This window comes from Penicillium alfredii (genome assembly GCF_028826965.1).
Source record: "Penicillium alfredii strain IBT 34128 chromosome Unknown utg000011l_segment0_segment0, whole genome shotgun sequence".
Taxonomy (NCBI): domain Eukaryota; kingdom Fungi; phylum Ascomycota; class Eurotiomycetes; order Eurotiales; family Aspergillaceae; genus Penicillium; species Penicillium alfredii.
In genome coordinates, this window is record NW_026622708.1 from 2,983,842 (window position 1) to 3,009,054 (window position 25,213).

Below are 25,213 nucleotides of genomic sequence, written 5' to 3' on the forward strand. Positions count from 1 at the left end.
AAGTCGTGGTATTTTGACTGGCTCTGGCCTTGTTGCGAGAACTGGATCGTCCGATCTTCGTTCCTCGCGCGAGCTTTACTTTTTATCTCTATCGTTGGGAAAGCAAATCAGGTCGCAAGAACTCCATACTCATCTATCTAGAGTTCAATAATGCAAGAAGCTAAGTGGCTACGGGTTGTATGCTATGTAGATCTTCGGGTGCGATAAGGCTGGGAATCGGAGTATGAGAACTCCAGACTGGAATGTAAGTGATTTAAGACGAGCCTGAAGGTACGCATCTTCCTCTGATTCAAGCTTTGTGTTCCACGATCTCTCTCTTCTTATTAGACTATCTTTTCCCCGTCAAGTATGACCTTTGACTCATTCTCCCCCCGGGAGGTAAGCGAGCTGGTCTCGAATGCTGGAACCCACAAGGGCCATACCCGGCTAGATAAGGTGTTCTTGAGCTCAGTCTCTGCAGGCTGTCTGCTTGCCTTTGCGTGCGGAACAGCCCTCAGCACCAATGCCACGCCGTGGTTCCAAGACAACGCCGCAGGATTGATTCGCACGATTAGCGCCTTGGTCTTCCCCTATGGATTGTGCATGATCATTCTCACAGGCGCGGATCTTTGCACCGGCTCCTTCATGGTATGTGATTCTGCTCCAAAGAAATTGTAACGGGATGGAGAGACATCTAATGCGCCGAGTAGTTCACAACTGCAGCGGCCTTACAACGCCGATTGCCATGGTGGAGGATGCTTACTCATTGGGGAGTGACCTTTCTAGGCAATCTCGCAGGGTCTTTATTTGTCGCAGTTCTAATCCTTGGATGTACGATGTTCCCCTCTAGGCTGGATGTGCTGCTCGTTCTCGAGGCGGATGGCTAATCTTCGAATAGATGGCAATGTGTTCTCTACGGAGCCCTTTAAGTCTGCCGTGATTTCATTTGCCACCAAGAAACAAGTTCTGCCCGACTTCCACATGGTCTTTTTACGGGGAATTGGATGCAACTGGCTGGTGTGTCTCGCTTGCTTCTTCGGCATGCAAGGCCGCGATCTTGCATCGAAAGTTATCGGCATCTGGTGGCCAACCTTCGCTTTTGTCTCACTCGGCTTGGATCACGTCGTCGCGAATATGACATTTATTCCCTTAGCTATCTGGCTAGGTGCACCCCATATCTCTGTTGGCCTGTACATCTGGAAAGGCATTATTCCTACTTTATTGGGGAACATTCTTGGGGGCGGACTTTTCTGTGGTGAGTAAAGCCCAATGGCGGTTTTCCCCCTGTAACTGACCGGATGCCCAGGAACTTATTATTGGTATATCTACCTTCTGGAATGGAACGCTTTCCCTCTGTACAGACTGAAACAGAATGGCGATTCCTCGCCGTCAAATCAAGTCACCGCAAAGGAGGGGGATATCGAGGCATCTGCTGGAGTGACCGACAGTGGGAGTACCTAGCAAACATGATCTCAGACTATGCCGCGGAGTATGATCCACTTGACGGTTTATGCTTTGGCAGCATGGGATGTGGGAACTATCCAACCCTTATTGTTTAATCAAGCCGTACTTAATATCTTTCCCCCCATCTTTTTCAGAGTATTGGGCAGCCTTTTGGGCTATAGCCATGGAGAAGTGATTAAATATTATCAAAATTTCATCCAAGAGATGATCACAGATGTTATTTTGGGTAGACGAAAGAATTCGCTCAATTTCGATGATGCCCAACCACCCATAAGACTTGGAGCAAGAGTAACATTAGAGAGCGCCCTCCGTTGTAGGATCTCGTGCCGTCGAAAGGGTGCACTGCAGATGCTTGGGATGTGATCACACCATCTTGCGTGATTAGGGTTTCCCTGTCTTGCTATATTCACGGAATTAGTAGCCGACAGACCGACGCGACGAGCCACAACGGCCTGAAGCCGACAAGCCGTTGTGGATGTATCGGAGAGGCCCACCACGCAGTATATATCAAGGTCGTCAATGCCTCTTTTTCACGGTCTCCTCGAACCCCTGGGCTTTTCCCGTTTGATTCAATTTGACAACGTACATTGTGAGGGCACAGCAGCCATGGCGCCCGGACTTGTCGAGACAGCACCTTCGCACCTGCCTGCATCACAGGAAGCGAAACTATCGAGCTTTCCGGATGGACTCAAGACTTCGGGGCAACACCCTCCCGTATATTCCCAAGTCCAACCCTACCTCGAGTTTCCCAAAGTACACACTGGCCCGACAGTGTGGACGGCTGATGACTATCGTGAAAACCCTGAGCTGTGGACTCACCAATTCAGTCTGGGTGAAATATTTGAAATCAGCGCGGCCGCTGATAATTTCATTGAGAGCGGGACGCCTCTGACGGGGATCTCCAAGGTAAGCAGCATGGGCTATCGGCCTGTTTATCAAGTGCGTATCGGGAGGGGAATTTCTAATGTCCTCGATAGACGAATTTTCCTCTTCCCAACCTCTGTAAGCGCTTGGAAGTGTTACGAAAAGATCTCATTGACGGCAAAGGGTTTTTTCTCTTCCGAGGCCTTCCAGTACGCGAATGGGATCTCCAAAAATGCGCGACGGCGTACATGGGCCTTGGTGCCTACCTAGGATACTTCGTCAGCCAAAATGGCCGCGGTCATGTCCTGGGGCATGTCAAAGACCTCGGAGAAGATCCGACCAAGACCGATCGAGTCAGAATCTATCGCACCAATGCTCGGTACAGAGTACTCCCTTTCTAACTGCAAGAAAGTGACTGCTAATAAAAGAGCTAGCCAATACTTCCATACGGACGGCGCGGATATTGTTGGGCTTCTATGCGTTGCCAAATCCCTCTCGGGGGTGAATCCGACATTGCGTCGACTCACCATGTATTCAATGTGCTCCAGGAAAGACATCCGGATGTGGTGGAGACTTTGTGTGAGCCCAACTGGTACTTTGACCGCAAAGGCGAGGTATCCACTGGCGAAGAAGAATGGATTCGAGGCAGCATTTTCTACCTCGAGAATGGTTCTCATACATTGGATCCACGGGTATATGCCAAATTCGACCCAATGAATGTCACATCACTAGCACGCTTCAACTCGGGCCCCAATGCGCACATTCCTCCTTTGTCGGACAGGCAACAACAAGCCATGGAGGTATTCGAAAAGACCTGTGCAGAACTATCTTTACATATGATCCTGGCGCCAGGGGACATTCAGTTCCTTAGCAACTCACATGTATTTCATGCTCGAACAGCCTACACTGACCACCCCCCGGGCGCCGTGGATGAGGATGGCCAGCCGGCCCGAAGAAGACATCTCATGCGACTATGGCTCGCTGCACCAGAATCTGAGGGCGGCTGGAAGCTTCCGTACCACGATAGCCTCGAGAAGAAACGTGGTGGCATCCAGGTCAATGACACGCCTCCCGTGTGTCCCCTGGATGCAGAGTAAACGATGAGTGGTCTATTATTGGAATGACTTGTGGGATTTTATTTTGGAATTACAAATCGCAGTGTCAATAAATTGTTCCTTTCAGAGAGTAGTATCATCAAAGTGTCGAATGGGTACGAGATTAGTATACGCTAGGCTTATGACCATGCCAAATCATGCCCAGTGTATGCTCACGCCTATTTGAATATATGAAATCCCCTCTTAGACTTGCTATACAGCGGATCAATCCTGTCGTGAAAATGGAAACACGGGTGGCCAGGGCTCTGCTGGCGCAGCCTCATATCCCTCCGGCCCATGGGAACAAGCCCGCCTCATCAATTCCTGACCCAACTGCCGTTTCTGCTGGCTGCCATGCCCATCCCAGGTCTGACATGAAGAGTGTTTGGAGCTCCTCAAGACTCGAACGGCCTGAGTCGTTGTCGTAGGGATTAGTTCCTAATTCTCGGGTGTCATTCCAGCCACCAGACGACTGGTCTACGTCGGTGCCAGACTCTGGCTGCACACTGTTAGGCGCTGACGATGTACCGGCCTTCTCTGGAGCACGCCGTTCGGGGATCGATTTTCGTGCCATTCGAAAGATTGATAATGGATTAAGAACATAGTCGGGTGCGCTTTGCACGGGCGTTCCTGGGAGACTTTCACTGCAAAGGTAGATTTAGTAGGCAAACGAGAAGTCCAAGTGGAATAGCTTCTGACCTCTGGGCTTCCTCTGCATTCAATTGGTACGGGTCATCTGGAATGATGCTGTGGGTGACTGCCTCAGACTCAATTCCAGATCGATCAAGCATGGTTTCTGCTGCTGAGCACTATATCGTGAAAACCACGTTCAGCAATGATCAAGGCAAGGTGAAACCAGATTCGAAGGTTCTCACCAAAGAGAGGGAAATCGCATTGAGTGACCCCATCGACTTCAGGGCAGTGATGTTGCTGTGAAGAAGCGGAACAGTTGCTGCCATCACGCCTTTTGTCTTCTCCGCGTGAGAATCCAACACTTGAGTTAAGTGGTATACCATGATGCGGCAACTGTCATAGGTAATAGTTGGAAGCCACGAGTCCGCCAACATACGGGATCCATGTTGTACTGTCTCGCCGACTATCGTTGCCAGAGTTCTGGCTGCATCAAAGAGTACCTGCTGGAGGTGGCGAAGAAACTCTTGCTGCTCAGGCGGGAAGTCAAATGCAGCGCGGAGCTTGTACAATGCAGGAGCCCCTAGTCGATAAAGATCACATATCGTTTGATAATGGGCGCAGTGTAGCACGCATAAGGCACCCAGTTGAGAAGAATCTCTGCGGATATAGATCGCATCAGGTGTAAATTGTAGACTAGGCGGAAGAGACTCGTACCACCTCCGGCAGTCTGTGTCTAACTCAGTGAATTCTGAGTCTGCCGCCCAGGGGACCATAGCATCATCTAGATGCTTGATGTATCTGGGTCCACGTTTTAGGAGCAGTGTACACTCATGGGATATGATGAAGGTAGTAGAAATACTTACTTGAGCACCCTCTTGCGAATTGATATGTGACGAATGAAGTAAGCCATCACTCCCATGTTAGGGAGAATCGTGTCTGTATCTAAATCGGCGGGCCTGAATTTGAGCCAGTTTCCAGGGTCGAGTGTTTCTGTAAAGCTCGGAATCTGCTGGACAAAGTTCCGCTCGTTGCAGGGTAGCTGGATCTTCACGTCTTTCTCGTCCATTAGTGTGAGCTGGTCTACTCCGCTGCCGACGAGAGCATCCACCACGTAACAACTCCACATAAGCCGTCGGCGGGAGTCTTTAGCAGTTGCCGAGGGACCGGATTCTGTATCCTGGCAAAGTATGTCCGTGTTGAACTCAAGGTTGATTTGAAGGGCTTGGGTCATACGGGTGGTAAGCCCGCTGAGCATGAACGCATTTGCAAAATTCCCCATGCGAACTGCATAATCCTGGAGCAGTATGGCCGCCTATCTTGTGGTAAGTAGATTAAAGCTAGCTGCCTGCATGTCGAAGTTGGTACTCACCATCAGATTTTCAATAGTGACAGTATCCAGCGCTTCAAGTATAATCCGTTGTGCCATCTTTGCCCATTGACTTCCCGCTAAAAGAATAAACTTGGAAGGAAGAGAAGCCACTGTGTCACAATAAGACAGAGCCCAAAACCTTGCGCCTCATCAGCCCTTGATTTCTGTAGTGAAAGGAAACCGAGGCCACGCTTACTGGGCACCCAGCGCACAAATGATATGAAGAAGAGCATTGCTCTGAAAACTCTCAGATGACTCCCTTTCCAACCTTTGCTGAAATGAAGGTTTATGGATGAAGGCAAAGCATCGCAAAGGGTGGATATTTTGGAAATATTCGTCGAGCAGAAGTCTGATCTTGCATTTCTCAGGCAAATGAGGGGCCGTCAGCCTGAAATGTGTAAGTCACGGGGAGACACTCCAATATATTTGAGTTAGCATGTATCGTACCATTGCAACGCCGTTGAGGGCGATTCTCCTGTTTCCGCCTCGAGCCAACATCGCTGGAATCCAAAGAGAGACTGTGAGGCATTTGCGTGATGGACAGCTGAAGGAGGGGTGTTACTTAGGCAAGGGTCAGGCAGTGGGCTAGGGGTAAGTAAAGGCATATTATGAGCCGAGCTCGACTCAATCCGATGGACCCAAGTTGGTTGTGATGATTCGGCGTAGGCACATTGCAAAGCTTTCTCCTGACACCGCTGGCAGGCGGGGCGATCACCAGAACATTTGGTCTTTGAGGCGCGACATGCTCTGCATGATCGATAGGTCCTTTTTCTTTTCGAGCGAGTCATGTCTATTGTATTCCCGGTAGTTTGTGATCGTGTGGTTGTATAGCCGGCACAGACCAGACGAAGTCGGACGCAGTTCCTGCACTCGCCAGGTCGTTCATCGCATTTAACCTATGCAAGGCAGAAGTTCAATAAAAGTCATGCCCATATCTTGGATCACCCTAGCCGTGAGGCGAACATCTTACTTTGCGAGCGCGACAAGTACGACAACCTAGGCTGATTAGTATTCGGAATTCTGCGCCTCTTGCGCCTCAAGACTCACCAAACTGGGAACGCGAGCCTTTGGGCTGGTGCGAGCCCATTTTCTGAAATTAGGTGTTTTCTTTTTTTTTTTTTTTTTTTTCTTAGGCTTTTTGTGGCCGTTATGCTGCACCATCGGGGGCTGGAATGAGTATTTTGGGGAGGTGCTCGGGCTATCGGCAGATGACGGGCTGTCGGCACCCCACATCGTAACTAGGGAATAACGGGATCTGTAGATTAAATGGCGCAATTCCACATTGCCTGTGGGGTTGATGGAGTGCATTCCATTAAGAAATACGCTTATTCGGTGCATATCTTGCCGGTGTTGGTGAAAATACCATCTAGGCAGAACAATAACTTGATTATGAGATACGAAATTGAGCAAACCGTATAACAAATACTACTGAATATCATTAGGCAATGTATCCGAGGGAAAGACATATCATGTCCCAGTGCGGGGGAAAATATTCACCAAGTCGATCATTCAATATCCGGCTGATGACGATGACTCCCATTCGAATTTCCCCAGACTCCCGTTACTTTCTTTGTTCTTCGCCTTAACCTCATCTAGTCCTTTAGTGACCTGTTCTTTATGCGCCGGTTCCTGGTCCGTGCCACGCAGAACCAGCGTGAACAGCACCACCAAGTAAACGCGGCCCGTCCTCGAGTCCTTCAGCACATACCGCAGATCATGGTTCTTCTCGTCGACATACTGCATCGCGTGGAGGGTGAAGCCCGGGAGACGAAGAGAGAAATCTATAACGGCATATATCGGATGAGATTATCATTAGCCACAGTAGACTACCGGGAAGAGCAAGGGGACTTGGACTTACCGCTGAAAGCCAGATAGGGATTCCCGAAATTGGCAAGATACAGTCTTCCCGGCTCGAAGTCGAAAGCTTGTCGATTGGCCTCATCTTGGAAATGTCTTCTGCGTGCATCGACCGTACTAGGGATATGTAACCGGTGGCGTACTTCGGTTCCCTCGGCCGTGTCAGCGCCTTCTTGAACAACTTCGTCGTGTAAGGCCGGCACCTCGTCTGACTTTTGGATCATCTTTCCGATCTGAAATTGATTCCATGTCGCGAGAGCCGGGCTAAAAAGGTACGGCTGGTCGGCGTAGGCGTCGCCCTCGATGGTGGGGTCGAGGGTCCACCTCACTATGCGTAGAGCAACGTTGAAGCCCGGCGGCAGGCGATCGCGGATCGGGCGATCGAAATCGTTGCCAAAGATCAGATCATTCCCGTTGACGTGTTCCTTGAAGATGATAGAGAAGCTGATGGAATATTGGTCCTTTGTGTGAAGGGGATGTTTGAAGTAGGAGCTCGTGGATGGTGAATTGTCAGGGTATCCTGGTTTACTACCAATCAGTACGATCCTTGGACTCTCTTTTACAAGAAAGCAAAGAGAGGAACAAATGAGACGAAATAGCTCATTACCAGCGTAGTCTCGGATCCGTACACAGAGACTCACGGTTGCGTGATCGTTGTCGATTCGCAAGGTCTCGCCGTTGACCGGCACGACTTGGTGAGTGTCAGGATCATAGTCTGCGCCTGCGGTCACCTTCAGCCGGTACTTGTGTGCACCCGCATGGTGATGATGATGGCTCATGTCGGGGCTAATGGTTTTTTTTTTTTTTTTCTTAAAAAAAAACAATCGAATAGAATGAACTATTGAACTAAAGAATTTCCTTTAGCTCATGCTATGAAACGTCACAAGCCCAGATAGGATCTACCATCGCCACAACTCAGGCTAGTAGACGCTCGACGCCCAGCAACGTCATCACTGGTAACCTTGAAAGATTCAGTCTCGTTCACCCTCTTTTTCCAAACCCTAACCTTAATTTTCTATTTTGGTTTGCTATGACATCACACCTAAGAATGCAGCTTAGCTTCATTGGATGAGCGCTATATTGCACCCAACACGGTTAGGGATGGATCCGCGCCAAGAACCGCTGCGCCCCGAGATCTGAAGAAGACCAAAAAACATTTAAAGAGCGAGGGTTAGAATTTAAATTTTGATGGACATAGGAGCAGAAAATACATTGCGATCCCTTTCCTACGACCTGTATCATGGATCTCACCGAACCGCAATCCTCCCACGTCCCCACCAGCACCCGAGCGTTGAAGGTTGATTTTTCCTGGAAGAAATGGAAAGCCCTGATTATGGAAGACGACGCCCCGCAACCTGAAGCTCGCTATATTGTGGACTTTGAAACCATGAAATCGCGGATGATCTACCGCTCTATGCCCGAAGACAAGATCATCGGCACAGGCAAACTGCACTCGTTCTCAATCAACGCCGAGTACGAGGTTCACGGCTATAAAGACACGCTGTTGGCCCAAAAACGGTGGCAGACCGAGTATACGCAGCGCTCGCAAGCCTTTTCCGACACCGATACCCCGGTCACTATGACCTGGACCAGTACCAGCGGCTGGAAAACGTGGGATTTTATCTGCATGGATGAAAACCAGCTGCCTGTCGCTCGCTTCTCGGCCAATGCTTGGGCTATTCGGAAGATAGGTAAAATTGAGTTTATGGGGCCTAAAGCCCAGAGTGATGCAGTGCGCGATGAGATTGTCGTGACGGGGCTGACCCTGTTCTGGTGCATGGTGCTGCGGTCCAGCAGCATTCTGTCATTTTTTGGTGCTATTTTTGCTTCGCCAGGCAAATTAAAGGAATCGGACAAATAATCATAATTCGACAAGTCGGCTTCTGAGGACCCGGAACATGTTTCGGCCCCGGAGGCCTGAGCCATGCTCAGTTTGGTTGGTTTGGGGCGGGGCGCTTTGGTACGCCTTTTAGCTGTCAAGATACACACGGCTTTAGGGTTATAGACTGGCCCGTGGACCGGGAAGAATATAAACAAAAAATAAAGAAAAAACAATAACTACTACTACTACTACTACTACTACTATAGGCTATTAAACGACCGATTTCACCACTGCGACAAGCAGATATACTATTATACTATTTTGGATTCGAACTATATCTTGAACTCGGCGTGATTAACGGGACAGGTAACTGCCGGCGATGGGCTCTGCGCGGCTTATCGGATTTTGCAGCGGTCGGGTTTTAGCACGCTTTGGCGTCAGACCTGAACGCGGGCTTTGGGGTTTTCGCTATATTCAAAAATATATAATCCGATCCCATGAAAAGCTAGCATTCTCAATTCATCAAGTTGAACCATTTCACATTTGCTTCCAAATGATGGACTCCACCCAGCCTCAAATCACCCTTTACCGTGGTTTTCCCCGGTCAGGCAACTACACTTGGTCGCCTTTTGTCAACAAGCTTGAGGCGCGTTTACGTTTCGCAGGCCTCGCATATCGTACCGAAGCAGGATCCCCACGCACTGCCCCTCGGGGGAAGATCCCATATGCCACGATTTCTCCAGACAACGCCTCGCCCCGAACCATCGCCGATTCTACCCTGATCATTGATCAACTAGTGAAGGATGGCCTCCTGGATGATATCAATGCACACCTGAGTCCTTCCCAGAGGATGCAAGACCTTGCCATGCGCGCTCTTTTCGAGGATCGGCTTTACTTTTTGCAGGTGAGTAGACGAAGTCCCGGCCATGGAAAGCTCGTGGGGTGAAACTCACTAGTTGTTATAGAGCTTTGAGAAATGGCAGGAGAACTACTACACAATGCGCGATCATATCTTCGCTGCATCCTCTTACCCTCTGCGAGTGGTTGTCGGCTGGCTGGCGTATCGAAAGCAAATGCACATTCTCTACGGTCAAGGCACACTCCGATTCTCACCGGAAGAGATCAGTAGCATGCGCTGGGAGATTTGGAAGAAGCTCAGCTCTCTTTTGATGTCTTCAAAATCACAGATGTTAGATTGCACTACAAGCGACCACCCTTTCTGGGTACTTGGTGGTAGCACACCATGTGAAGCAGATGCTACCGTGTATGGTTTTATCGTGTCCACGTTGGTCTGCAGCGCGTAAGTATTCGTTCGGCTTTTTTTTGTGGACCATGAAAATGACTTGTAAAGGGGACCGCTAACTTCTTCTAGATGCCCAGAGACGCAAAAAGTGGTCAAAAGTTTCCCCATTCTGATCCAATATGCGCAAAAGATTCATGATTGCTTTTTTCCGGACTATGTGGGGTGGGAATGAAAAAAAGGTGTTGGGGATGCTATTACAGGGGAGAACACCAACCCAAGGTATCTAGTGCAAGACGAGCGAGTGAAACAATCAAATGTAATCCATTCTCATGTTAATTATTTTCTGTTTAGGTGGCAGAGATTAGCGATCAGTCTCAACTATCTTTACCTTGTTCGGCCACTTTTTGCTGTGAGTAGTTTCAGCCTAGAGACTCAGTACATATATAGAGATTCAAGGAATGTATACCAGAAAAATAGGAGACCACTACATATTGTACCCTAAAAATAGTCACCGTATGCAGTACTATTCGCCAAACACCAAATCTCATATTTGCACACGAAAGCCCAGAGGAAAGGTATCCAAATCCTCAAGAGAACATCATTGCGGAGATCTGAGATCTACCACGACTCTCTTCCCTGAGACATTGCCATTTCGTAATTTATCCAACGCTCCATTGATACCTTCCAGTCCACCTTCAGCCCGAACAACCTCGGGTAGTGTGAGAGTCCTTGATTGCAACAAGCTCTCTAACCAGCAAACGATACTTTCACCTACTGCTGGTGCAGTATGAAAAAGCTTAATCGGTACTGTGTGATAGCGAATGTTTGGATCCCGGCTCTTTGGCAGGCCCGTCAAGCCAAGCAGGTGAGCGTGGCCAGTGGTTTCAAGTCCCCTTTGAAGGAGTGTTGCGGTGTCACTTCCCACGAGGTCAATGGCGTATCGGAGCTTGCCTCGAGTAATGCCACGGATCACTTCTATTGCACGGTGAGGATCTTGGCGATCTACGAGTAAATCAGCTCCTAATTGTAGGAGCCTGTCTCCATGACGCGCTATGTCGGCCACACATATCACACGTAGCCCGGATAGCTTCGCCAGTTGAGACGTGATTTGACCGGTGGTTGTTGACGCTAGGAATAGAGGGTCAGCATTTAAAAACGCACGTGAATCACTAGATATCTTACCTCCCCAGATGGCGATCCAATCACCACGTTGTGGACGCTCTGAGGCTAGAACTGGGGCAAAGCACTCTTCTTGGATGTCTGTTGGAACTTCATTTCTCTGCAGTCCTTTAATGACAAGGGCCAAGTTGGGGCCGGGGGACTGAGTGATCAGAGAGAAATCGAGTCCAAAGGAGACACCTAGGGCTAATGCCGAAGCCACAAACGCAACACCCAGTGAAGCTGAGGCACAAATAGAGGTGGACGATGGGACGCGTGCGGCATTGGAAGCTGTCGCGACGGCATATTCCTGAAATGCTGCTTTCCTGATATCCCGGTAATCCGTTGAAGGGACGAGGACGATATCGCCAACCCGAAGACGGGCGGAGTCCTTGGGGATTTGTAGCACAACCCCAACCAGATCACGTCCATTGATCCATGGTAAACTTGGGATGCCAAAATTAAACGCCCTGTGAGATTATCGGTGTTAAGAGATACGAGTCCATGCATCTAACGAAATGTGAGCAAAACGTACGGTCCTTTCCAATCGATAGGGTTGAGGCCTATTGCGAGCACCTGCCGTGAGCTCGGTTAGCCTGTTAAGGTCTCAATGGAATTCCCAGCTCGCCGCCAGCAATCATACCTTGACCAAAATTTCCCCATGATGGGAGATAGCAGGAATAGTATGATCATGCACTAGTGTATAGGGTTCTCGGACCTTATTGAGAAGTAGCGCCCTCTGCCGGGTATGAAGTAATTGACGAACCACGGGCGGCTCCTTGACGTCTGCGACACCAGAAGAGCCGATGCTAGACTCATGGAATTCACGATAGAACGTGGTGTGCTTTTGTAGCTCCCCAGACTGGAGGCATGTTGAGACTGACATGATGTTTCTGGGAATCAAGGGTATCACTGCGAACCTGATAACTGAAAAGAAAAAGAGAAAAGGAAAAGAGAAAGGAAAAGGACCAATATTGAGGACTGTCTTGGTCAGTTTCTATATGAGATCTGTCTGGATAACCTCTCGGGCGAGAAGAACAGGGCTCTTGCATATCTTCCATATTTTCGACCGAGGAGAGGGGTTGGGCCAAAGGGCCAGCAATATGATATCAACGCTGACCACAAGCACGTATAGTTGAAGGGGAGGGTGCCTCCACTTGACGATTTGGTTTGGGACCATATCGCCGACGAATTAAGCCGAGACAGAGAACCCCATCTCGCCTGTTACAGTCATGGTAGGGCCGTATGCTTCCAATACGTAGAGGCTCATTGTTCAAGGTGGAGCCCGGATGGCGTGATGAAGACTTCTCACAGATCGGGAAGGGACAATCCAAGGTCGTCATGAGATCCGATGAAAAAGCAGAAACATCGGGCTTTTGCGCTATCGACTGAGCCCAGGACTGTATACCCGAACACCCCCCGTATTCGAAGACAAAGAGGAAACGAGAAATGTTAAATACATCCATTTGGGATTCGGCCTCTGGTTTGTTGGAAGATGAGCGCGCTGCGAATCCAATCAGATGGTTACGATGATCAAACTGATGTGATCGATGGCAGAGATGACGAACCCCTCCCCTTTAAGTTGACACGAACATGAACCTGCGATTGGCAGCCTGGAATATCAGGCATGAACGGAGACACTTTTCTCCGGCATTATTCACTTACACCTTAGGCACCCACCAAACGGCACCTGGGACGATCCTCTTGGTTTGGCATCCTTGGTAGCAGTCCGTTACCTCATTCGACAGACAAAGGAGCGTAGTTCATGATGGATACCAAGCCTTATGGTGAAAGTTTGGTGGCGGTTCGATCGGTCGGCTTCGGTTGCACAGGGATGAGTATGGGTGGGTAAGTCAAAAGGATAGCCGAGGCGCTGGAATTCGGTGACTTGTGGGTGTACTGGTAGTTGATACTCGAAGAATTCGATTCAATTCATCCATGAAATTAACAAGCAAAAGTCTATTTACTACAAATCCGCAATAATGATCTAGTTACTGCGCCGCTCATGATACAGACGGCGAATTGCCGTGATGCTCCGGGGGGGGCTCGAGCTAACATGCGAGTAAAACTCCCCGTCAGTTCAGATCTTCAGTCGTTCTCCGGGTTTCCAGGATCGAATTTCCAACGGCGATGGTTGTCCCACATCCACCATGTAGCCACACGAGCCGCCACGTGAACCCACGCCGCGGCTTCGACCCCATGCTCCTTCTCCACCATATCCATCAAATGCAAGGCTTGATAGTGTTCGAGAGGCTTGAGCTCAAGGGGATCGGCGTGGAGATCGGTAAATCGCCATTTGGCATCGCGGTGGAGCGGTGCGATCAAACGGTACGGGTCTGGCGCCGATCGCAGACCGACCCAGTCATTCCCCTGGTTCGTCGTGGTGACATGCCATTGTCGCGTGCCGTTGTGTTCGGCGACCAGCGGGCGCAGTATCGACTGGCCCTGGTATAGAGGGAGGAGATCCTTCACAATCTTATTGGACTGTTTGTCGAGAGAAGAGGTTTCGATGAGGAGATCAAGGATAGTGGGAAGAATTTGGGTCGAGTGGACGGCGTCGGTGAGTTGGATCTGGGGAAGCTTGGGATGGGAGAAGTACAGGGGTACCTCGAAATTGGCCACATGAGGAGAACCATGGGCCGTTTGACCGCCGTCATTGGGAAGTGATAGACCGCTGGGAATCACGTCAGCACAGAGGCATGTGTATATCCCATGCATGTCCATGGATGAAAATGAGCGGCGAGACGTGGGCAACAAAAGAACACCAAACTTACTGGTCACCAGCCATGATGAAAAGCGTCTCATTAGCGATTCCGGCATCCTTGATGATCTCGAGGACATCGCTTATCCACTCATTCTGGTAGTGGATGGTATTGAGGTATCTGTTTAACGGGCTGCGTTTTCCGTTTTCTCCTTCATCTCCGAAAAACTCCTCATGTTTACCAGGCATGTAGAAAGGATGATGTGGGTTATGAGTCAACATGGTCATGAAGAGACGACTGTTGTTTTCCTCGGCATCGGCCAGGGCATTGCGAATATATTCGTGCAGTGACTTGTCCAAATGGCTATGCTTTTTGTCCTCTTCGGATTCCTCAGGGATCCATTTGGCACCATCTTCATCAATGGTTTCTTTCACTGTGATCTCCTGGTATCCTAGGACTGGATTGAGGTCATAATGGTGGTCCCACGAGGTATCAGAGGCTTGGAAGTAAATGCTGTGCCATGGCCAGGAAGTCCAATCATCTGTTTCGGTGGTGATGTTTGGCTGTTCGCTCAACGCTTCAAATATATGCGGCAAGCAAGGCTGGTAAATATCATGTTTGTACTCTTTATTCATCCACGTCCCGATAGAATCCACGCCGCAAATACTGGCCGTGAGACTCTTTAGGCTGTAGGCCGAGCCGGTCCACGCATTGGTCGTACTAATACCACCGTAGGGCTTAGGACGATCCTGGTCCGTGTCGAACCCAGTCTTGTGCCCAGTCAACCGTTCGGCGACGGGAGTGAGCTCAGCGAGTTTATCCTCAACCTCCTTGGGAATCTTGCCCTTCGGGTAAGAGTCTTTGATAAGCGTCATAATGGGAGAGCTGGTGCGCAAGGGCCACACGTCTTGCCGAGTACTTTCTAACTTCACGAGAAAGACATGCTTAATTTTCACATCGCCATTGCGGATCGCGCCCCGTAGAGGCTCCAAGATATCGCCCTCAAGGTTTGGTAGGCGTAGGGGATCTTTCTGCGGATTGTAGTGGTCATACACATAGTCTGGGTCTTCATCCTTATTGATGCGAAAGGGAGACCATTCCGGCCAGCCTTCGGATGAATTGTGAGAAGGTAACCAATCAAACTCAGGAAAGGTGTCCAGTGCCGTGTGGCCATCCAACCAGCTAAAGTCAGTCGCGAATGTAGCAGCTGCAGTCGTTGTACTGACTGGGGTGCTGTTTGCACCGGTGGACGTGTCATTTGCCGAAGCTGATGTGACAGCTGAGGGGGCGGCACCTTTAGGCGCGCGCTGTTGTTCGAGGCCAGCAAATGGTGCGAAAGGCAAGGACTCGGACACATAACTGTACTCTGCGTTGCGTGGACGAATGAGACTGAGGAAAACGAGGATTGAGCCACACGATATGGCGAGCACGCGTTGCAGCGACCATCGCTTCTGCTCGGGGAGATCTCGGGGGGTTCCATTTGGGACATCGAGTCATTGTCATTGTGGCCCTCTTCGTAGTCATCGATGGCAATCTGCTCGTAGGTCTCCGGATCTAATAGGGATTTCTGCTGGCGACAGCAGCCGAACGGGGAAAATAAAAGTGAGCCCCAAATTTCCAAGAAAAGGTTTGTAGCTCGGAATAGATGCGGCTTAACGAGGTAGGCACCGATCATAATCAAGGCGTCGACGAGGATGGCGACAGTCAAGGCGGACACAACAGTTTGGGCGGCAGGGCTATGAGAAGTTCGTTTTGAACCCCGCTCGTACATCTCCGTGCCCCTATGGACATAAAAGGAGATGTTGGCAGAAGTCATCGACGAGACATAGAGACTAAGATTGGGTTAGCGAATTGCAGTTTTCCCAATGAGTCTAGACAATCTCTCACCCGAATGTCACCGTGATCACTGCCGCCACGTTGCGACCTATCCGCCATTCGAACGACCGAGTTAGGAAGCACGCGACCAGGATAAGCATGATATCCACTAGGAAGAAGGTGGGGCCCCATGGGAGGAGAGAGGGAACTGCCAACGACGCAAGATGAACGCAGAGATGGAAGCATTTGGAGAGGATCAGGGAGATAGAAATAACGGAGAAGAAAAAGGATCGAGAGGCTTCCCATCCACGATCGAGGTAAACCTGGGGAGACCTGGCGACAATAAAAGCAGAGACAGCTGATTCTTCAACCCAAGTAACAAACCTCTCAGTGAGAGTTGGTCGATCTGGGGAGAATTTCATGGCGCATGAGACGTAAACATCGAACGCGCAGAGACATATATGTCAATGGTTGAGGTGAAGGCAGATGGGTGTAGCCCAGAGGGATTTTTTCTAAAGAAAGAAAAAGACAATCAGGGGTCTATTAGCACGAGGTCAGCCTTGTAGCTGAATCGCAGGAATCTTTCGGCCCCCAATCTGTTTCGCCTCGGACCCCACTGAAAGAAATGGGCTGGGGCCATAATTTGCGGCTGAATCATTCAATGTTGACGAAGTGTGGGAAAAAGCCATATAATGATCAGAGAAAGTAGATCAGGAAAAGAGAGGCAAGCAGATAAAGAAAGTGAGGAACAAAGCAGGCAGAGAGATGCTGATTTCTGCCTAAGGCATACATCGTGTGTTGTCGCATCACCGAAAAAAACACATTGCGCCAGCAGTTAAAAGTGGACCAACAGTCATCCTGAAAAGATCCATGGATATTAGGGGCCAGTAGCTGTAAGCTTTGGCGTGTATCTGTATACTGGTTCTACATGTACTACTGTAGAGTATCGCTGTCGCTTGACTACCAAAATATATATGGAGCGCTGGGAGAGAAAAAAAGGTAGTCTTAAGAAGGTGAAAGAGAAAAGAAAATAGATATAGGGGAACGACTTATAGCTGTAACTTGGTTTGGATGGTCATAGATATCATTAGACATGGACAGACCCGTCCCATGGGTCAAAGATCTTGACCCATGACCCAAACCCACGACCCATGGGTCGGGTCAATAAAATCCTGACCCGCCCATGGGTTGACCCGTGGGTTAACGGGTCAACCCATTTTTAACCTATTTTAGCATAAATTTCTTAATTAGGATAGATAATTTGCTTATCTTTTTTAATAATACACTATTGTTAAATACTGTTTTTGTTCTAATATAACTTATAATTCTAACCCTTTATAAAAAGAATATTATATAGTAATAATATATTTAGAATATATAATATATTAATTTATTAATTTAATACTTTAAGGTAAGAATTATATTTTATAATAGGTAGATATAGGCGAAAGAAGATATTAATTAACTATTTCTTATACTAAACCTAAAAATATATATTTAAAGTCTATAGTAGTACTTCTACTTTTTATATAAATAAACTATATATATTAGAAATAATAAAATAGATATAAATCTAATATCTAATATTTCTTTATTAATATATAAGTATATTATAGTCTTATTTATATAAAAGAATTATTTTAAATATTTTTTCTGAATTTATATAAAATAATAATATTAGCTGGTTAAGTTAAAATTTTTTAGGGATAAAAAGAAAAATCTTAGGGTATTACTCTCACCTAATTATTTAGGTTAACGGGTTAATCTATAGATTGACCTATTAACCTATTTCTTACTATCTAATGAACTTCGTATATATTAGTAGAGCCTATTCTGATTGGTTATAAAATTTAGTACTAGAATAGTACTAAATTCTACCTATTAATAAGAAATAAATATTAGACCTATATATTCCCCTAAATCTACGATAATTTACCTTAGATTATTTTTCTATATCTCGAGTCTCTCGCTATAAAAGGGTTGTATAGTCTCTTTTTTACTAGATATAATAAAATATATACCTTTTTATAGTAGTCTTTCTACCTCTATTAGAACTAGGGTTTTAATCTATCTACGCGATTACTTAAAACCCCGGTTTTAATCTATCTACGTGTTTATTTATAGCCCTAGTTCTAATATACCTATATAAAAAGGTTAGCTAGTTAGGTTAAAATTTTTAGGGGATAAAAATAATAGTCTTAGGGTATTGCTCTTATCTAATTATTTAGGTTAATAGGTTAACCTATAGATTAACCTATTAATCTATTTCTTACTATCCAATAAGCTTTATATATATTAGTAGAGCATCTTCTGATTAGTTATAAAATTTAGCACTAGGATAGTACCGAATCCTATCTATTAATAAGAAATAAGTATTAGATCTATATATTCCCCTAAATCTATAATGATTTATCTTAGATTATTTTTCTATATCTCGAGTCCTTTATTTTAATATACTATTGCTATATCTCTTCTATATCTTAGTTATCTACTTTATACCCTCCTTCTCTTATTAAGAGTAAGGGGTTTAAGTCATCTATTTTCTATTCTGATTAATTTCTTGATACCCTCTTAGAACCACTAGAAAGCCAGTAAACTAAGTAAAGCCTCCCTCCTATTATACTACTAATACTAAAATAATCCGACGATCGGAAAAAGACCTAAGTAATTTTTGATAGTATAAATAAAATAGAGTTTTTAAATTAGTGGCTTAATACCTAAATTAGTGGTTTTTATAATACTATAAAAAAGATAAACTAGGAGGGTCCACGATAGACTAATATATAGTTGTATTTTAATTAAGTCGTATATTTAGTAATAAGAGAGCTAAAGCTCTTATATAAATAATATAGTAAGGTTATAGACTATCTAGTCTATACCAAGAATAGGATAATAGATCTCTAACGTTACTAGAATCGGAGTATATACTAGAAAGGCTAAAATACTACTAAATATTTAACAATCTAACGTCTTATAGAATATATAGTATATTATATAGCTATTATTTAATTTATAGGCTAATCTTTCTTAGGCTAAGAACTCCCCCTCGAATAGCCTAGCTAGTTATTTAAGAGCTATAGAAGTAATAGTTAATTACTATAATAATTACCCTACGGCTTCTTTTTTAAACTATTAAGTATCCTAAATTCTAAGCCTTTCTTCGAATAATCTAATTATTATTGTTTATCCCTAGTTTCCCTTCCTATTAAACTATATAGCGTCGAATCTAGGGAATAACCTAAGATTAATAGAAAGATTTACTTTAGAAGCTTCTACCTAAGATTAAGCTCTCTATTAGTCTTAACTATTAGATATCGCTATTTTAATAAATATTTATAGCTATCTCTAGCTATTTTATTAATATAGACTAGAATTATCGAGAGGTTTTATTTAGCTTTAAACCTATTTCTAGTATATACTCTAAACAGAATCTTAGTATAATCCTCCTCGATATCCTCTAGAAATATTAGATTAAAGACTAAGTACTTATAGTAACGACTAATAATATATCGAATAACTCTACCCTTATTTTAAGTATCTAAGATTCTATTTAATTATTAGATATTAACTCTAAGATAATAATTATTCGGGTTCTATATATTATATATATAATTTAGTTAAGTTTAAAGTAACTACTTAGCTAGATAAAAGCGAACCTTTAGAACGAGGTAACTAAGACTATTTAGTCCGAGGAATATATCTAATATACCCGTTAAAAAGTATAAAAATAAGATATTACAATAACTCTTATAAAGATATATATCTATACTCTTTATTTATTAGTTAAAATACTAATCTACTTTATATTTTAGATTAGAAACCTTATAATCTTTATTAATATAAGCCTTTAATGTCGGGAGTCCTTCCTTAGTCTCTAGCCTAACTATCCTCGATTAGTTCTAATTTAAGATATCTAAACTAGATAGAATTTAACCTTTTTAATACTCCGACGTACGAAACGGTTATAACTAGTCTTTAATCGATTTTACTCTAAATATAATTATCCTTATCTTAAAATTAATATAGATAAATAGCGCTAGATCGACTACCTTCTTAATATTATCTAGCTATTTTTCTAATTTATTATAGTCCTCTTAAAAATAAAGGATATTATTATTTATACTATCTTTACTATCTATAATAAGCTATTTAATTATCTTAAGAGATTAATTAGATAGCTTAGTAAAAAAGAAGGTTAGATAGAAGCAATAGATATATTAAGTCCTTAAATTAGCTAAAAGTAAACTCCGTGAGTATTACTCTATAATAGATAATAAAAAGCTTAGTAATATCTATACAATTAGTATTATCTTAGCCCCTTAGTATAAGGTTAAATTTTTTAAACTAAAGATTAGGACTATCCTTAGATAGATTATAACGCCTAATACTAGTGAAATCTTAAAAGTTAATTTCTAAGCTACTAAGCTAGTAATATTCTAAGCTCTTAATTACTATCTAAAATAAAATAATCTTATTAAACTAACGAGCTTAATATATTTTTAATAGTCGATTCTTCTATCTTAAGCTCCTAGTCTAAGGTAATATAGTATATTAAAGAAGGTAAGTTTCTATATATACCCTTATTAAAACTAGGGTTCTAAGCAATCGCTTAAAACCCTAGTTCTAATCTATTAAGTTTCTATCTTTCTACCCCTATTAAAACCGGGGTTTTAAGGCCTATCTTAGAACCCTAGTTTTAATAGGGGTATTAGTTCTAATCTATCTAAATATTATACTAATTATTATAATCTACCTTCTATCTAGATATTATCCTAATCCTACCCTATTAATTCTAGAAGGATTATTAGTATAAATTTCTTATATTTATAAGCCTCGCCCGTGATCTCCTCTCGATCTTAGCTACTAACGCTAGTATTAAGCGATTATTTAATTCTATATATAATATTTATTATTATCGACAAGGGACGCTAAATATATCTACTATATAGGATCTAATAATACTTATATATATTACTAAATTCGAAGTCGAGAAGAAGTAGCTTATATTTATTTAAGAGCTTTAGGAGTAGGATAAGTTAGAAATTATATAGGAGGAAAAAGAGACCTAAAAGACTTATAAAGAGATTGTACTAATTAGTAATAATAAAGAGGAGGATATTATAGATCTAATAATTATAATCGATATACCTTACTAACTATAGCAAGAAAAGTTAAAAAGTGATTATAAAGATAATTATAGCCTCCCGCGGATTTCTAGTAGGGTTTATAAACGCCTATAAATACTTAATAATTATAAGCTTTAAAATTGAAATCGATTAATATTTAAAATAATATTCTCTAGAATTACTTTCTAAGAATTATTCTCCTAATTACTATAAAAAATTATTTAACTAAAATAAATATAATACCTAAAAATATAGCTAAGAATAATATAATTTATAAAAATCATATAGTTAATCAAGTATCTACCTAAATAGGTTAAATAGATTAACCTATTGACCCGCGGGATAGGTCAAAAAAATCTTGACCTGCCCATAGGTCAAGAGGTCTGACCCACGACCCACCCATAGGCTGACCCACAGGTCGACCCATATGGGTTATCCGCGGGTCTGTCCAGGTCTAGATATCATTCATGTCTCAATAATAGGCCCCTGAGTCAAAAGAAGATAGGGTATTTAAGCTTAAAATATATATATCTATATATGATAATGAACTCTCACTGGGAAATTAATAAATTTAGTTTTCGATTTTAGGCGTAGATCTATACTACGATCTCCATATATATCTTAGAGAGTCGAGGGAACAAACATATTTTTGTAAATTTTTTAAAATTATTGTTTTTAGAAAGATATATAATATATCTTTCTTTCTCTTATTATAATATATTTTAGATAGGTAAATTATAAAGAATATATTTGTTAGGGTATAAGGCCTAGCAGGGAATGCCGTCGGTATCGGTCAGAAAACACCGCCAGATTTCGTCCGAGCATCCGGGGGGTGCCGGTCGGTCTTGGCGGGTATCAGCTGTTTCGGCAGGTGGATCCGGGTATTAGACAGATGATTAGGCCCGACCGATACCGTGGCGGGGCGCGCGAGGGTATCGGGCGGGTGATTAGGTCCGCCCGATACCGTCATAGGGCAGAGGGGGGGGATCGCTCCCAGCAGGCTATCCAAAGGGGGTCGAACACGAAGATTTTCAGATAGTAATATTAATCATCTAGAACTCTCTCTATATCGAATCTTAGCAGTATCGCTATAATAGATAGGGTAGGAGATAGAAAATCGCGAACTCGCGATTTTAATAGGGGATACCAAGAAATAAGGAAGAACGATTTCCCTCCCTCTCTCCCCTCCCTTTCGACTTTTCAACCCCTACGGCCGTAGTCCCTAAACTAAATCAACCGCGCAGAAATAATAAGCAGCAAAGTAACGGAAATAGAAAGAATAGGATAGATAGAGAGAGATAACTATTATTATTTAGGTAGTATCAAATATCAATCAATCATTATTAAAAAAAAAGGGTTAGAAGGCCCACGGTCGCGTCTATAGTAATACGAGCATCACAAGTACCATTACCAGTATCACCGGCCTCACTTCAGCCCCTACCTTAAAACCGGGGTTTTAAGGTATATAGCGATACTGCTTCATAAAACTTAGAACCCCGGTTCTAATATCAGTAGTATCACCACTACTAACATCATCGCCGATCACTAACGTCTAATTTTTATAGGGTAAGCAGCTCGAGGACGGCCGTACTCTATCCGACTACAATATCTAGAAGGAGTCTACCCTACACCTAGTCCTACGCCTACGCGGTAGTATATAGATCTATACGTTTCCCAGCTATCCACCTCTATTATTTGGTTTATACTAACTTTTCCCATAGTCGTCAAGACTCTCACCGGCAAGACCATCACCCTCGAGGTAAAGTCCTCCGACACTATTAACAACGTTAAATTAAAGATTTAGGACAAGGAGGGCATCCCGCCTAACTAGCAGCGCCTGATTTTCGTAGATAAACAGCTAGAGAATAGCTATACTCTGTCCGACTATAACATCCAGAAGGAGTCTACCCTATACCTAGTTCTTCGCCTACGCGGTAATATACAGATCTTCGTCAAGACCCTTACCGGCAAGACTATCACACCCCTAAGATTAAGTCTAGTATCATCTATCGACAACGTCAAGTCCAAGATCCAGGATAAGGAAGGCATCCCGCCTAACCAATAGCGTCTGATTTTCGCGGGGCAAGTAGCTTAAGGATAATTATATCTTTTCCGACTATAATATCAACGTAAATAATAGCGTTAATAATATCACTAGTATTACCGACCAGTATTATTATTACTAGTATCTAGTATTATTAATATCACCAGCCTCACTTTAGCCCCTACCTTAAAACCGGGGTTTTAATAATATAGATATAAATACTTAAAACCCCGGTTCTAATATATCGGGCCTTTATATCCTCTATATAATATCTACTATAATAAAAACTTTTTAGTAAAATAGAGTTATATATCTAATTAATAATACCGCCCTCGAACCGGAGTAATATAATTCCGTCCTTACTTAGGAAACCATACTATAGGATATAGATACCTTAATACCTTACAAACTTTCCTTTCTAGGCAATACCATTATATAAAGCGGCACCGGGTATTACCTATCTAGCTAATACCCTATATAGCGGCACTAGGTATTACCTATCTAGCTAATACCCTTATATAGCGGCACCGGGTATTGCCTATCCAGCTAATACCCTTATATAGCGGCACCGGGTATTACCTGTCCAGCTAATACTATCCTAAGGCACCTAGGCAAAAATCCTAATCAAGACACCCTAAAGCCCTTTAAAATATAAACCTATATACCCTATTACCAATATTTTCGGGCACCCTATTATCTTACACTCCTATCTGTTACGAACCAAGCCACCTCACTCGCGCCAACAGGGGTACAAGAGGAAACCAGAGCCAACCAACCCCGCGGTGATGATGCAGGACAACAAGGGTATAAGTCACGTGACAATATACCACGATCCATCGCCAAGGAATGGTATATCGGATGGTATATCAATGGGACTACTACATGCCTGCATGCAGTATACCACAAACGAGGGCGTGGAATACTGGGCAAGGGATATATAAGGACAGTCTTTACCACATGTATTTAGTTCTTCGTGATCAATCCCATCATTGTTACTTGGAACCACCCTTTGGTACTTCACAGTTCGAACATAGCGACAACCCTCCAACGGTCTTGGGAGCTTACTTAGTGATCCTCGATCCCTAAGTGACTGACTTGACCGGCGCTCTAACTGGCACACCTTGCAAGCACCCTAGAGACCCGAGCCCATAGAAGGCCCCCGAGGCATTGGTACGGTTGCGGATACGCTTGAGGCCTGCAGTACTCCTAGAGAAGTATCACCTTTGCGGACGTTACTCACCGTGACCAGTTAGCAGTTCGTAACACATTGATCACCCTGTCATCGAACCGTGAAGTCCAAGCATCATGGCGTCGCACGGCAGTAACAACAAGGGCAAGGCGATCGAGCCTCTGCCACCGAAAACGCAAACACGACACACCGACTTGGATTCGGACGATGAAGATGAGAAACGAGTCAGGGCACTGGAAGAACAGATTCACACCCTGATCAGCCAGCTCAACACCTTTAGCAGCAAGCATGACCACGACATTGGAGACCTTCGAGACTCAGTCGAGCAAAGTGCAGCCCAAATCGCCGCCTCTGCACCAGCATCTTCCGTGGGAATCAAGTTACCCAAAGCAGAGAGCTTCGACGGTACTCGATCTAAGCTTCGAGGGTTCCTCACCCAGATGGATATGCACCTTGACATGAACAGAGGAAGGCTAGTCAACGACGCCGCAAAAGTCATCTTTGTGTCATCATACCTACGAGGACAAGCATGGGATTGGTTGGAACCGTACATTCGAGAATACTATGAAAAGACTCCAGACGCCTGGTCTGCCATGGCCCAGGGCATCTTTTCGCGATACAGCAGCTTCCGACAATTGCTTGAACGAACCTTCGGCGATATCGACGCGAAAGCAACGGCTGAACGGAAACTTGCACGAACTCGACAAACCACCTCCGCAACAGCCTACGTTGCCGAGTTCATGGCACACGCCGCAATCCTAGGATGGGACGACTACGCTTTGATTCCACCATTCTATGGGGGGCTGAAATCACACATCAAGGACGAAATCGCTCGAATCGGACGACCTACCACC

At 44.6% G+C, this 25,213-nt stretch overlaps 8 protein-coding genes across 8 annotated transcripts; 4 read left to right on the forward strand and 4 right to left on the reverse strand.

Annotated features, from left to right (window-relative positions):
- Positions 1-348: 348 nt before the first annotated feature.
- NUU61_009528 (formate/nitrite transporter family protein) lies at positions 349-1,440 on the forward strand (the record flags this gene model as incomplete). The annotated part of the gene is made up of 4 exons (XM_056660053.1): positions 349-627; positions 690-810; positions 878-1,234; positions 1,286-1,440. 4 exons carry the CDS (start codon positions 349-351, stop codon positions 1,438-1,440), a joined length of 912 nt encoding a protein of 303 aa, XP_056508346.1.
- Positions 1,441-2,049: 609 nt separating this feature from the next.
- NUU61_009529 (TauD/TfdA family dioxygenase) lies at positions 2,050-3,404 on the forward strand (the record flags this gene model as incomplete). The annotated part of the gene is made up of 4 exons (XM_056660054.1): positions 2,050-2,349; positions 2,421-2,686; positions 2,742-2,808; positions 2,856-3,404. The coding sequence occupies 4 exons, from the start codon at positions 2,050-2,052 to the stop codon at positions 3,402-3,404; spliced, it is 1,182 nt and encodes a 393-aa protein (XP_056508347.1).
- A 277-nt stretch (positions 3,405-3,681) lies between these two features.
- Positions 3,682-5,636, reverse strand: NUU61_009530 (fungal specific transcription factor domain-containing protein; the record flags this gene model as incomplete). The annotated part of the gene is made up of 6 exons (XM_056660055.1): positions 3,682-4,045; positions 4,101-4,210; positions 4,277-4,832; positions 4,898-5,346; positions 5,404-5,513; positions 5,600-5,636. The coding sequence occupies 6 exons, from the start codon at positions 5,634-5,636 to the stop codon at positions 3,682-3,684; spliced, it is 1,626 nt and encodes a 541-aa protein (XP_056508348.1).
- Positions 5,637-6,912: 1,276 nt separating this feature from the next.
- NUU61_009531 (DUF1769 domain-containing protein) lies at positions 6,913-8,039 on the reverse strand (the record flags this gene model as incomplete). Its single annotated transcript, XM_056660056.1, has 3 exons — positions 6,913-7,184; positions 7,262-7,816; positions 7,868-8,039. The coding sequence occupies 3 exons, from the start codon at positions 8,037-8,039 to the stop codon at positions 6,913-6,915; spliced, it is 999 nt and encodes a 332-aa protein (XP_056508349.1).
- A 461-nt stretch (positions 8,040-8,500) lies between these two features.
- Positions 8,501-9,121, forward strand: NUU61_009532 (uncharacterized protein; the record flags this gene model as incomplete). The annotated part of the gene is made up of 1 exon (XM_056660057.1): positions 8,501-9,121. One exon carries the CDS (start codon positions 8,501-8,503, stop codon positions 9,119-9,121), a length of 621 nt encoding a protein of 206 aa, XP_056508350.1.
- Positions 9,122-9,635: 514 nt separating this feature from the next.
- Positions 9,636-10,557, forward strand: NUU61_009533 (glutathione S-transferase family protein; the record flags this gene model as incomplete). The annotated part of the gene is made up of 3 exons (XM_056660058.1): positions 9,636-9,986; positions 10,048-10,382; positions 10,455-10,557. 3 exons carry the CDS (start codon positions 9,636-9,638, stop codon positions 10,555-10,557), a joined length of 789 nt encoding a protein of 262 aa, XP_056508351.1.
- Positions 10,558-10,923: 366 nt separating this feature from the next.
- On the reverse strand, positions 10,924-12,369 carry NUU61_009534 (zinc-binding alcohol dehydrogenase family protein; the record flags this gene model as incomplete). The annotated part of the gene is made up of 4 exons (XM_056660059.1): positions 10,924-11,453; positions 11,508-11,953; positions 12,019-12,059; positions 12,127-12,369. The coding sequence occupies 4 exons, from the start codon at positions 12,367-12,369 to the stop codon at positions 10,924-10,926; spliced, it is 1,260 nt and encodes a 419-aa protein (XP_056508352.1).
- Positions 12,370-13,571: 1,202 nt separating this feature from the next.
- NUU61_009535 (uncharacterized protein) lies at positions 13,572-16,422 on the reverse strand (the record flags this gene model as incomplete). Its single annotated transcript, XM_056660060.1, is given in 4 exon segments — positions 13,572-14,157; positions 14,258-15,574; positions 15,586-16,017; positions 16,073-16,422. The coding sequence occupies 4 exon segments, from the start codon at positions 16,420-16,422 to the stop codon at positions 13,572-13,574; spliced, it is 2,685 nt and encodes an 894-aa protein (XP_056508353.1).
- Between the last annotated feature and the right edge of the window lie 8,791 nt (positions 16,423-25,213).